This window comes from Coturnix japonica, unplaced genomic scaffold (genome assembly GCF_054131305.1).
Source record: "Coturnix japonica strain WE unplaced genomic scaffold, WE-NBRP24 Scf097, whole genome shotgun sequence".
Classification (NCBI taxonomy): domain Eukaryota; kingdom Metazoa; phylum Chordata; class Aves; order Galliformes; family Phasianidae; genus Coturnix; species Coturnix japonica.
Window position 1 is genome coordinate 52,425 of NW_028189000.1, and position 13,392 is coordinate 65,816.

Here is a 13,392-nt window from a genome sequence, read left to right on the forward strand (position 1 = left end):
CTATCGCATTACATCGCATGCTATCGCATTACATCGCATGCTATCGCATTACGTCGCATGCTATCGCATTACATCGCATGCTATCGCATTACGTCGCATGCTATCGCATTACATCGCATGCTATCACATTGCATCGCATGCTATCGCATTACATCGCATGCTATCACATTACATCGCATGCTATCGCATTACATCGCATGTTATCGCATTACATCGCATGCTATCTCATTACATCGCATGCTATCGCATTACATCGAATGCTATCACATTGCATCGCATGCTATCGCATTGCATCACATGCTATCACATTGCATCACATGCTATCGCATTACATCGCATGCTATCGCATTACATCGCATGCTATCACATTGCATCACATGCTATCGCATTACATCGCATGCTATCGCATTACATCGCATGCTATCACATTACGTCGCATGCTATCGCATTACATCGCATGCTATCGCATTATATCGCATGCTATCGCATTATATCGCATGCTATCGCATTACATCGCATGCTATCGCATTACATCACATGCTATCGCATTACATTGCACGCTATCGCATTACATCGCATGCTATCGCATTACATCGCACGCTATCGCATTACATCACATGCTATCGCATTACATCGCATGCTATCGCATTACATTGCACGCTATCGCATTATATCGCATGCTATCGCATTATATCGCATGCTATCGCATTACATCACATGCTATCGCATTACATCACATGCTATCGCATTACATTGCATGCTATCGCATTATATCGCATGCTATCGCATTACATCGCACGCTATCGCATTATATCGCATGCTATCGCATTACATCGCATGCTATCGCATTGCATCGCATGCTATCGCATTACATCGCATGCTATCGCATTACATCGCATGCTATCGCATTGCATCGCATGCTATCGCATTGCATCGCATTGCATCGCATTACATTGCATGCTCTTGCCCCCAGACTCACTTAGCAGCCAGTTTGATGCCGCATGCCTCGCTGCAGTACTTGGATGGCGGCCGTGCCGGCCGGGTGCAGCCCGGTCCCAGGCATTGCCCGCTGCCCGCGGGGTCGCGGTTGTCGCATCGCTCCGGGTGCCGGTTCCGCTCGCGGTGCCGCGGTTTCTGCCGGTGCCGTTTGTAGCGCTCCTCCTTCTGGGCAACAACAAGCACAGCAGCTGCAGCAACGCATACAATGCAGCACACTAGGGGCCAGCAGGGCCCTGTAGGGCCCAGTATGGGCCAGTAGGACCCATTGCATCCCAGTATGGCCCAGTAGGACCCATTGCATCCCAGTAGGGCCCAGTAGGGCCCATTGCATCCCAGTATGGCCCAGTAGGGCCCTGTAGGGCCCAGTAGGACCCAGTAGGGCCAAGTAGGACCCAGTATGGCCCAGTATGGCCCAGTAGGACCCAGTATGGGCCAGTAGGGCCCAGTATGGCCCAGTAGGGTCCAGTATGGCCCAGTATGGGCCAGTAGGACCCAGTATGGCCCAGTATGACCCAGTAGGGCCCAGTAGGACCCAGTATGGCCCAGTAGGGCCCATTAGGACCCAGTATGGCCCAGTAGGGCCCAGTAGACCTAGTAGGACCCAGTATGGCCCAGTAGGGCCCAGTAGGGCCCAGTAGGACCCAGTATGGCCCAGTAGGTCCCAGTAGGGCCCAGTAGGACCCAGTAGGGCCCAGTAGGGCCCAGTAGGACCCAGTATGGCCCAGTATGGCCCAGTAGGACCCAGTATGGCCCAGTATGGCCCAGTAAGGCCCAGTAGGGCCCAGTAGGGCCCAGTATGGCCCAGTAGGACCCAGTAGGGCCCAGTAGGGCCCATTGCATCCCAGCAGAACCCAGTATGGCCCAGTAGGACCCACTGCATCCCAGTATGGCCCAGTAGGGTCCATTGCATCCCAGCAGGACCCAGTATGGCCCAGTAGAACCCACTGCATCCCAGTATGGCCCAGTAGAACCCACTGCATCCCAGTATGGCCCAGTAGGGCCCATTGCACCCCAGTAGAACCCAGTATGGCCCAGTATGACTCACTACCTCCCAGTATGGCCCAGCAGGGCCCAGTAGGACCCACTGCCTCCCGGTATGGTCAATAGGACCCACTGCATCCCAGTAGGGCCCAGTAGGACCCATTGCATCCCAGTATAACCCAGCATGACCCGTTGCATCCCAGTCCATCCCAGTCCATTCCAGTCCATCCCAGTCTCTCCCATTTCCCCCCAGTCCCTCCCAGTATATCCCAGTATATCCCAGTATAACCCAGTCCATCCCAGTATATCCCAGTATAACCCAGTCCCTCCCAGTATATCCCAGTATATCCCAGTATAACCCAGTATAACCCAGTATATCCCAGTATATCCCAGTATATCCCAGTATAACCCAGTATATCCCAATATATCCCAGTATAACCCAGTATATCCCAATATATCCCAGTGTAACCCAGTATATCCCAGTATAACCCAGTATATCCCAGCATATCCCAGTATAACCCAGTATATCCCAGTATATCCCTGTATATCCCAGTGCATCCCAGTATATCCCAGTATAACCCAGTCCCTCCCAGTATATCCCAGTATAACCCAGTATATCCCAGTATAACCCAGTATAACCCAGTATATCCCAGTATATCCCAGTATAACCCAGTATATCCCAGTATAACCCAGTGTATCCCAGTATATCCCAGTATATCCCAGTATAACCCCCCGTACCTTCTTCTCCGCCTTCTTGTCCCTCCTCTTGACGTGTTTCACCTTCACGGCCCGTTTGCGCAGCGCCGGGTCCAGGAACGGGGCGTCCTCGGGGTCACTGAGCCACGGCTGGAAAGGGGGCAAAGGGGGCAGCAATGGGACCACCGCTATGGGGAGAGATATGGGGCGGACATACAGGGATATGGGGCGGACATAGAGGGATGTGGGGGGAGATGGGGGGAGATGGGGCGGACATAGAGGGATATGGGGGGAGATGGGGCGGACATAGAGGGATATGGGGGGAGATGGGGAGAGATGGGGTGGACATAGAGGGATATGGGGGGATATGGGGGATATGGGGTGGACATAGAGGGATATGGGGGGAGATGGGGGGATATGGGGGGAGATGGGGCGGACATAGAGGGATATGGGGGGAGATGGGGGGAGATGGGGGGAGATGGGGGGAGATGGGGTGGACGTAGAGGGATATGGGGGGAGATGGGGGGAGATGGGGGGAGATGGGGCGGACATAGAGGGATATGGGGGGAGATGGGGAGAGATGGGGTGGACATAGAGGGATATGGGGGGAGATGGAGGGATATGGGGGGAGATGGGGTGGACATAGAGGGATATGGGGGGATATGGGGGGAGATGGGGGGAGATGGGGTGGACATAGAGGGATATGGGGGGATATGGGGGATATGGGGTGGACATAGAGGGATATGGGGGGAGATGGGGGGATATGGGGGGATATGGGGCGGACATAGAGGGATATGGGGGGATATGGGGGGAGATGGGGGGAGATGGGGGGAGATGGGGGGGATATGGGGTGGACATAGAGGGATATGGGGGGATATGGGGGGAGATGGGGCGGACATAGAGGGATATGGGGGGATATGGGGGAGATGGGGCGGACATAGAGGGATATGGGGGGGATATGGGGCAGACATAGGGGGATATGGGGGGGATATGGGGGGATATGGGGGGAGATGGGGCGGACATAGAGGGATATGGGGGGAGATGGGGGGAGATGGGGCAGACATAGGGGGATATGGGGGGGATATGGGGCAGACATAGGGGGATATGGGGGGGATATGGGGGGTTATGGGGGGAGATGGGGCGGACATAGAGGGATATGGGGGGAGATGGGGAGAGATGGGGTGGACATAGAGGGATATGGGGGGAGATGGGGGGAGATGGGGGGAGATATATGGGGCGGATATAGAGGGATATGGAGGGAGATGGGGCGGACACAGAGGGATATGGGGGGAGATGGGGGGATATGGGGGGATATGGTGTGGATATAGAGGGATATGGGGGGATATGGGGGGGAGATGGGGGGAGATGGGGTGGACATAGAAGGATATGGGGGTTATATGGGGGGTATATGGGACAGAGATAGAGATATATGGGGGTATAGGGGGGGAGATGGAGGGATATGGGGGGAGATGGGGTGGACATAGAGGGATATGGGGGGGATGTGGGGCGGACATAAGAGGGATATGGGGGGAGATGGGGCGGACATAGAGGGATATGGGGGGGATATGGGGGAATATGGGGGGAGATGGGGCGGACATAGAGGGATATGGGGGGAGATGGGGCGGACATAGAGGGATATGGGGTGGACATAGAGGGATATGGGGGGAGATGGGGGGATGTGGGGTGGACATAGAGGGATATGGGGGGATATGGGGGGATATGGGGTGGACATAGAGGGATATGGGGGGATATGGGGGGAGATGGGGGGAGATGGGGCGGACATAGAGGGATATGGGGGTTATATGGGGGGTATATGGGGCAGAGATAGAGATATATGGGAGTATAGGGGGGGAGATGGAGGGATATGGGGGGAGATGGGGCGGACATAGAGGGATATGGGGGGAGATGGGGTGGACATAGAGGGATATGGGGGGATATGGGGGGATACGGTGTGGACATAGAGGGATATGGGGGGATATGGAGGGATATGGGGGGAGATGGGGCGGACATAGAGGGATATGGGGGTTATATGGGGGGTATATGGGGCAGAGATAGAGATATATGGGGGTATAGGGGGGGATATGGAGGGATATGGGGGGAGATGGGGTAGACATAGAGGGATATGGGGGGAGATGGGGGGAGATGGGGCGGACATAGAGGGATATGGGGGGAGATGGGGCGGACATAGAGGGATATGGGGGGAGATGGGGCGGACATAGAGGGATATGGGGGGAGATGGGGGGATATGGGGGGAGATGGGGCGGACATAGAGGGATATGGGGGGATATGGGGGGATATGGGGGGAGATGGGGCGGACATAGAGGGATATGGGGGGGATATGGGGGGAGATGGGGGGAGATGGGGTGGACATAGAGGGATATGGGGATTATATGGGGGGTATATGGGGCAGAGATAGAGATATATGGGAGTATAGGGGGGGAGATGGAGGGATATGGGGGGAGATGGGGCGGACATAGAGGGATATGGGGGGATATGGGGGGAGATGGGGCGGACATAGAGGGATATGGGGGGGATATGGGGGGAGATGGGGGGAGATGGGGCGGACATAGAGGGATATGGGGGGAGATGGGGGGAGATGGGGCGGACATAGAGGGATATGGGGGGATATGGGGGGAGATGGGGGGAGATGGGGCGGACATAGAGGGATATGGGGGGAGATGGGGGGAGATGGGGCGGACATAGAGGGATATGGGGGGGATATGGGGTGGACATAGAGGGATATGGGGGGATATGGGGGGAGATGGGGCGGACATAGAGGGATATGGGGGGGAGATGGGGGGTATATGGGGCAGAGATAGAGGGATATGGGGTTCTAGGGGGGGATATGGGGGGATGTGGTGAGATATGAGAGGATATGGGGGAAGATGGGGGGATATGGGACAGTATAGGGATAGATATGGGGATATGGGGAGGATATGGAGGGAGATGGGGGGATATGGGGGGATGTGGGGTTATAGGGGGGATATGGGGGGAGATGGGGGGATATGGGGGGATGTGGGGTTATAGGGGGGATATGGGGGGGATATGGGGGGATGTGGGGTTATAGGGGGGATATGGGGGGGATATGGGGGGAGATGGGGGGATATGGGTGGATGTAGGGTTATAGGGGGGATATGGGGGGCTATGGGGGGATATGGGGGGATGTGGGGGGATATGGGGGGGCCCTTTTAGGTCCCCCTTATCCCTCTTAGACCCTCCCCCAGCCCCATTTCTCCCCCCATCACCTCCATTCTGGGCTGAAATCAGCCCTTTTAGGGTCTCCCCATCCCTCTTAGGCCCCCCCCATCCCTATTTCTCCCCCGTATCTCCCCCATTTTTGGGTTGAAAGCAGCCCATTTTGGGTCCCTTGGTTACCCACCACTCCGTGCTCATCGAAGGCTCCGGCGCAGAGCTCCTGGTAGAGCCGGGGGTCGAGCGGCAGCTCCTCATCTGAGGGGGTCTCGGGGGGTCCCCCCGCCCCCAGCTGCTCCTTCAGCAGCTCCAGCTCCCCCTCGCGCCCCCTCACCAGCTGGGGGGGGGTCAGCACCCACCCGGACACCGGGCTGGGCCCAGGAGACCCCCCACCCAACCCCCAACCCCATCCCAAATGGGAACCACCCCCCCCAACCCATCTATAAGGGCACCCAGGACCCCACCCAGTTAAACCTAGGACCCCCCCATGGACCCAGTACCCCCCCATTATACCCACACCCCCACCATATAGGACCCAGGACCCAGGACCCCCTCTATAGACCCAGGACCCCCCCCATTATACCCAGCCCCCCCCCCCCATGCACCCAAGACCCCCTCTATGGACCCATGACCCCCCCAAATAGGACCCAGGACCCCCCCAAATAGGACCCAGGACCCCCCTATTATACCCCAGACCCCCCCCCATGGACCCAGTACCCCCCCATTATACCCACACCCCCACCATATAGGACCCAGGACCCCCCCCATTATACCCAGCCCCCCCCCCATGCACCCAGGACCCCCTCTATGGACCCAGGACCCCCCCATTATACCCACAACCCCCCCAAATAGGACCCAGGACCCCCTCTATGGACTCAGGACCCCCCCCATTATACCCAGACCCCCCCCATGGACCCAGTACCCCCCCATTATACCCACAACCCCCCCAAATAGGACCCAGGACCCCCTCTATGGACTCAGGACCCCCCCCATTATACCCAGGCCCCCCACATGCACCCAGTACCCCCTCTATGGACCCAGAACCCCCCCAAATAGGACCCAAGACCCCCCGATTATACCCACACCCCCACCGTATAGGACCCGGCACCCCCTCTATAGACCCAGGACCCCCCCCATTATACCCAGCCCCCCCCCATGCACCCAAGACCCCCTCTATGGACCCAGGACCCCCCCTATGGACCCAAGACCCCCCCTATTATACCCCAGACCCCCCCCCATGGACCCAGTACCCCCCCATTATACCTACACCCCCACCATATAGGACCCAGGACCCAGGACCCCCTCTATGGACCCAGGACCCCCCCTATGGACCCAGTACCCCCCCATTATACCTACACCCCCACCATATAGGACCCAGGACCCCCTCTATGGACCCAAGACCCCCCCCATTATACCCAGGCCCCCCACATGCACCCAGGACCCCCTCTATGGACCCAGGACTCCCCTATAGACCTGAGACCCCCCCCCCCCCCCCCCAAATAGGACCCAGAACCCCTCCCATTATACCCAGGGCCCCCCCTATGGACCCAAGACTCCCCTATAGACCCAGGACCCCCCCATTATACCCACAACCCACCCAAATAGGACCCAGGACCCCCTCTAATAGGACCCAGGATCCCCTCCATTATACCCATGGCCCCCCATGCACCCAGGACCCCCTCTATGGACCCAGCCCCCCCCCATGGACCCAAGACCCCCCCATTATACCCAGGACCCCCCCAAATAGGACCCAGGACCCCCCCCATTATACCCAGGGCCTCCCCTCTGCGGACCCAGGACTCCCCTATAGACCCAAGACCCCCTCAAATAGGACCAAGGACCCCCCCATTATACCCAGGATCCCCCCAGATAGGACCTAGGACCCCCCTATATTATACCCAGGACCCCCCCCCCCCATTATACCCACAACCCCCCCAAATAGGACCCCCACTATGGACCCAGGACCCCCCCCATTATACCCAGGACCCCCCCCCCCCATGCACCCAAGACCCCCTCTATGGACCCAGGACCCCCCCAAATAGGACCCAAGACCCCCCCTATGGACCCAGTACCCCCCCATTATACCTACACCCCCACCATATAGGACCCAGGACCCCCTCTATGGACCCAGGACCCCCCCCATTATACCCAGGCCCCCCACATGCACCCAGTACCCCCTCTATGGACCCAGAACTCCCCTATAGACCCGAGACCCCCCCCCAAATAGGACCCAGAACCCCTCCCATTATACCCAGGCCCCCCCCTATGGACCCAAGACTCCCCTATAGACCCAGTACCCCCCCATTATACCTACACCCCCACCATATAGGACCCAGGACCCCCTCTATGGACCCAGGACCCCCCCCATTATACCCATGACCCCCCATGCACCCAGGACCCCCTCTATGGACCCAGCCCCCCCCATGGACCCAAGACCCCCCCATTATACCCAGGACACCCCCTAAACAGGACCCAGGACCCCCCCCATTATACCCAGGACCCCCCCAGATAGGACCTAGGACCCCCCTATATTATACCCAGGACCCCCCCCCCATTATACCCACAACCCCCCCAAATAGGACCCAGACCCCCACTATGGACCCATTATCCCCCCCATGAACCCAATATCCCCCCCATTATATCGACAACCCCCCCAAAAGGGCCCCCAAAAATGGACCCCCCCCCCCCCCAAATATAAGGGATGAAAGAACGACTCACCGAAGAAGGGAAGTACTTGTAGGATTCCTATAGGGGAATAACGGGGGCGTCAGGGATAGGGGAACATGCTAAGGACACGCTAAGAACACAGTACATGCCAAGAACACACTAAGAACATGCTAAGAACATGCTAAGCACACGTGTGTGTTACTGACGCGGGCTCTGAGCTGGCACCGCTGCAGTGGGCTTAGGTCACGCTAAGGCCATACTAAGGACACGCTAAGGGCACGTAAAACACATGCTAAGCACACACTAAGCACATGCTAAGCACATGCTAAGCACATACTAAGCACACACGTGTTACTGATGTGGGCTCTGAGCTGGCACTGCCGCAGTGTGACTTAGGCAATGCTAAGCACACACAAAGGACACACCAAGCACACACTAAGAACATGCTAAGAACACAGTAAGCACATACTAAGGACACACCAAGCACATGCTAATGACATGCTAAGCAGACACTAAGCACACAGTAAGCACACACCAATCGCATGCCAAACACACACTAAGAACACACTAAGCACATGCTAAAAACATGCCAAGCACACACTCAGAACATGATAAGCACAAGCTAAGAACACACCAAGCACACGCCAAGGATGTGCTAAAAGCACAATAAACACACACTAAGAACACACCAACCACACGCTAAGCGCACACCAAGGACGTGCTAAGCACACATTAAGCACACACTTAGAACACGCTAAGAACATGCTAAGGATGTGCTAAAAACAAACTAAACACACACTAAGAACACACCAACCACACGCTAAGGATGTGCTAAAAGCACAATAAACACACACTAAACACACACTAAGAACACACCAAGCACACGCTAAGCGCACACCAAGGACGTGCTAAGCACACGCTTAGAACACACTTAGAACACACCAAGCACACGCTAAGGATGTGCTAAAACACACTAAACACACACTAAGAACACACCAACCAGACGCTAAGCGCACACCAAGGACGTGCTAAGCACACATGAAGCACACGCTTAGAACACGCTAAGAACACATCAAGCACACGCTAAGCGCACACCAAGGACGTGCTAAGCACACATGAAGCACACACTTAGAACATGCTAAGAACATACCAAGCACATGCTAAGCGCACACCAAGGACGTGCTAAGCACATATGAAGCACACGCTTAGAACACGCTAAGAACACGCTAAGGATGTGCTAAAAACACAATAAACACACACAAAGAACACACCAACCACATGCTAAGTGCACACCAAGGACATGCTAAGCACACATGAAGCACACGCTTAGAACGCGCCAACCACACGCTAAGAACACGCTAAAAATGTGCTAAAAACACACTAAACACACACAAAGAACACACCAACCACATGCTAAGCGCACACCAAGGACATGCTAAGCACACATGAAGCACACGCTTAGAACATGTTAAGAACACACCAAGCACACGCTAAGGATGTGCGAAAAACACACTAAACACACACTAAGCACACACTAAGAACACACCAACCACACACTAAGCGCACCCCAAGGACGTGCTAAGCACACATGAAGCACACGCTTAGAACACGCTAAGCACACGCATGTGACACGCGTGTTACATACGCGTGCTCGCAGCTGGCACTGCCTGAGCCGACACTTCTGGCGGATCTTGTTGGGGCCGCCAAATTTCTTCATGTCGCGGCAGAAATCGCACTGACCGCAATCCTCGGGGCGGCGACACGCCTCGCACTCACCGCACATACGGGCTGAGCGCTTGATCTGGGGGGCAGATTATAGGGGGGGTTATAGGGGGGATATGGGGTTATAGGGGGGATATGGGGGGAGATATGGGGTTATATGGGGGAGATATGGGGTTATATAGGGGGATATGGGGGGAGATATGGGGTTATATGGGGGGATATGGGGGAGATATGGGGGGATATGGGGTTATAGGGCGGGATATGGGGTTATAGGGGGGGATATGGGGTTATAGGGGGGAGATATGGGGGGATATGGGGGAGATATGGGGTTATAGGGGGGGTATGGGGGGATATGGGGGAGATATGGGGGGATATGGGCGGCGACACGCCTCGCACTCACCGCACATACGGGCTGAGCGCTTGATCTATGGGGCATATGGGGGGATATGGGGGGAGATATGGGGTTATAGGGGGGATATGGGGTTATATGGGGGGATTTGGGGTTATATGGGGGGGATATGGGGTTATAGGGGGGATATGGGGGGATATGGGAGGATATGGGGGAGATATGGGGGGATATGGGGTTATAGGGGGAGATATGGGATTATAGGGGGTTATATGGGGTTATATGGGGTTATAGCCGGGGGATATGGGGTTATAGGGTGGATATGGGGTTATAGGGGGGATATGGGGTTATAGGGGGGGATATGGGGTTATAGGGGGGATATGGGGTTATAGGGGGGATATGGGGGAGATATGGGGTTATATGGGGGGATATGGGGGAGATATGGGGTTATATGGGGGAGATATGGGGGAGATATGGGGGGATATGGGGGAGATATGGGGTTATAGGGTGGATATGGGGTTATAGGGTGGATATGGGGTGATATGGGGTTATAGGGGGGATATGGGGGAGGATATGGGGTTATAGAGGGTTATAGAGGGTTATAGGGGGGGTACCGGGTTATATGGGGGGGGTACCGGGTTATATGGGGGGGATATGGGGGAGATATGGGGGGATATGGGGTTATATAGGGGGATATGGGGTTATAGGGGGGATATGGGGGAGATATGGGGGGATATGGAGTTATAGGGGGGGATATGGGGGGATATGGGGTTATAGGGGGTTATAGGGGGGGTACCGGGTTATATGGGGGGGATATGGGGTTATATGGGGGAGATATGGGGGAGATATGGGGGGATATGGGGGGATATGGGGTTATATGGGGGGATATGGGGGGATATGGGGGAGATATGGGGGGATATGGGGGAGATATGGGGTTATAGGGGGGATATGGGGTTATGGGGTTATATGGGGTTATATGGGGGGATATGGGGTTACAGGGGGGATATGGGGGGATATGGGGGGGATATGGGGGGATATGGGCAGCGACACACCTCGCACTCACCGCACATACAGGCTGAGCGCTTGATCTATGGGGGCATATAGGGGGGATATGGGGTTATAGGGGGTTATAGGGGGAGATATGGGGTTATATAGGTGGATATGGGGGGAGATATGGGGTTATATGGGGGGATATGGGGTTATAAGGGGTTATAGGGGGGGATATGGGGTTATATAGGGGGATATGGGGGGAGATATGGGGTTATATGGGGGTATATGGGGGGAGATATGGGGTTATAGGGGGGATATGGGGGAGATATGGGGTTATAGGGGGGGATATGGGGTTATAGGGGGTTATATGGGGTTATAGCGGGGGGATATGGGGTTATATGGGGTTATAGGGTGGATATGGGGCTATAGGGGGTTATGGGGTGTCCCCATATGTGACCTTGGCGGCTCGTCCCGGCTCGGCCTCGTGCCCTTTGTTGTTGTCCAGCTCCTTCTCGCGGCTCTTCTTGTGCCGGTAGCGGATCTCCAGGCTGGGGTCCTTGGCTGCGGGGAGAGGAAAGGGGGAGTTAGGGGGTCTTGTGGGGTCTTATGGGGTCTTATGGGGTTATATGGGGTCTTATGGGGTTTTATGGGATCTTATGGGGTTTTATGGGGTCTTATGGGGTCTTATGGGGTTTTATGGGGTTTTATGGGGGTCTTATGGGGTCTTATGGGGTTTTATGGGGTCTTATGGGGTCTTATGGGGTTTTATGGGGTCTTATGGGGTTTTATGGGGTCTTATGGGGGTCTTATGGGGTCTTATGGGGTTTTATGGGGTCTTATGGGGTTTTATGGGGTTTTATGGGGGTCTTATGGGGTCTTATGGGGTTTTATGGGGTCTTATGGGGTCTTATGGGGTTTTATGGGGTCTTATGGGGTCTTATGGGGGTCTTATGGGGTCTTATGGGGTTTTATGGGGTTTTATGGGGTCTTATGGGGTTTTATGGGGGTCTTATGGGGTTTTATGGGGTTTTATGGGGTCTTATGGGGTCTTATGGGGTTATATGGGGTCTTATGGGGTTTTATGGGGTCTTATGGGGTTTTATGGGGGTCTTATGGGGTCTTATGGGGTTTTATGGGGTCTTATGGGGTCTTATTGGGTCTTAATGGGCCTTATGGGTTCCTATGGAATCTTAAGGGGTCTTATGGGGGTCCTATGGGGCCTTATGGGGTCTTATGGGATCCTATGGGGTCATAAGGGGACTTATGGGTCTCTATGTGTCCCTATGGGTCTCTATGTGTCCCTATAGTCTCTATGTGTCTCTATATGCCCCTAAGTGTCCCTATATGTCCCTATGTGTCTCTATGGGCTCTCTATGGGCTCTCTATGGGGTCCCTATGGGGTCTCACCCCTGCACTGCTGGCAGTACCACTCCCCTATGGCTCTCTATGTTATTCTATGGGGTCTCTATGTTACTCTATGGGGTGTCTATGGGGTCTCACCCCGGCACTGCTCCCAGTACCACTCCCTTATGGCTCTCTATGGGCTCTCTATGGGGTCCCTATATGTCCCTAGAGGCCTCTATGTTACTCTATAGGGTCTCACCCCGGCACTGCTGGCAGTACCACTCCCTTATGGCTCTCTATGGGGTCCCTATGTTACTCTATGGGGTCTCTATGTGTCCCTATAGGGTCTCACCCCAGCACTGCTCACAGTACCACTCCCTTATGGCTCTCTATGGGGTCTCTATGGGTCGCTATAGGTCTCTATGGGGTCTGTATGGGGTCTCACCCCTGCACTG

The 13,392-nt window shown here is 55.5% G+C and overlaps 1 protein-coding gene across 10 annotated transcripts in view; it reads right to left on the bottom strand.

Annotated features, from left to right (window-relative positions):
• Positions 1 to 13,392, bottom strand: part of CXXC1 (CXXC finger protein 1) — a 40,043-nt gene that overhangs the window by 22,276 nt on the left and 4,375 nt on the right. For 6 of the 10 annotated variants that reach the window (XR_014941657.1, XR_014941656.1, XR_014941655.1 and 3 more), the window contains exons 4-9: positions 12,051 to 12,154; positions 10,181 to 10,336; positions 8,587 to 8,613; positions 6,056 to 6,205; positions 2,719 to 2,826; positions 980 to 1,164 (exon numbers count right to left, since the gene is read on the bottom strand). Coding sequence is in view for 2 of the 10 variants with exons in the window: in XM_085534699.1 (XP_085390825.1) it covers positions 980 to 1,164; positions 2,719 to 2,826; positions 6,056 to 6,205; positions 8,587 to 8,613; positions 10,181 to 10,336; positions 12,051 to 12,154 (730 nt within the window). In the remaining 8 variants the exon portion in view is untranslated. The remainder of the gene's footprint in view (positions 1 to 979; positions 1,165 to 2,718; positions 2,827 to 6,055; positions 6,206 to 8,586; positions 8,614 to 10,180; positions 10,337 to 12,050; positions 12,155 to 13,392) is intronic. The other 4 variants (XR_014941659.1, XM_085534701.1, XR_014941660.1 and 1 more) reach the window with 3 other exon arrangements.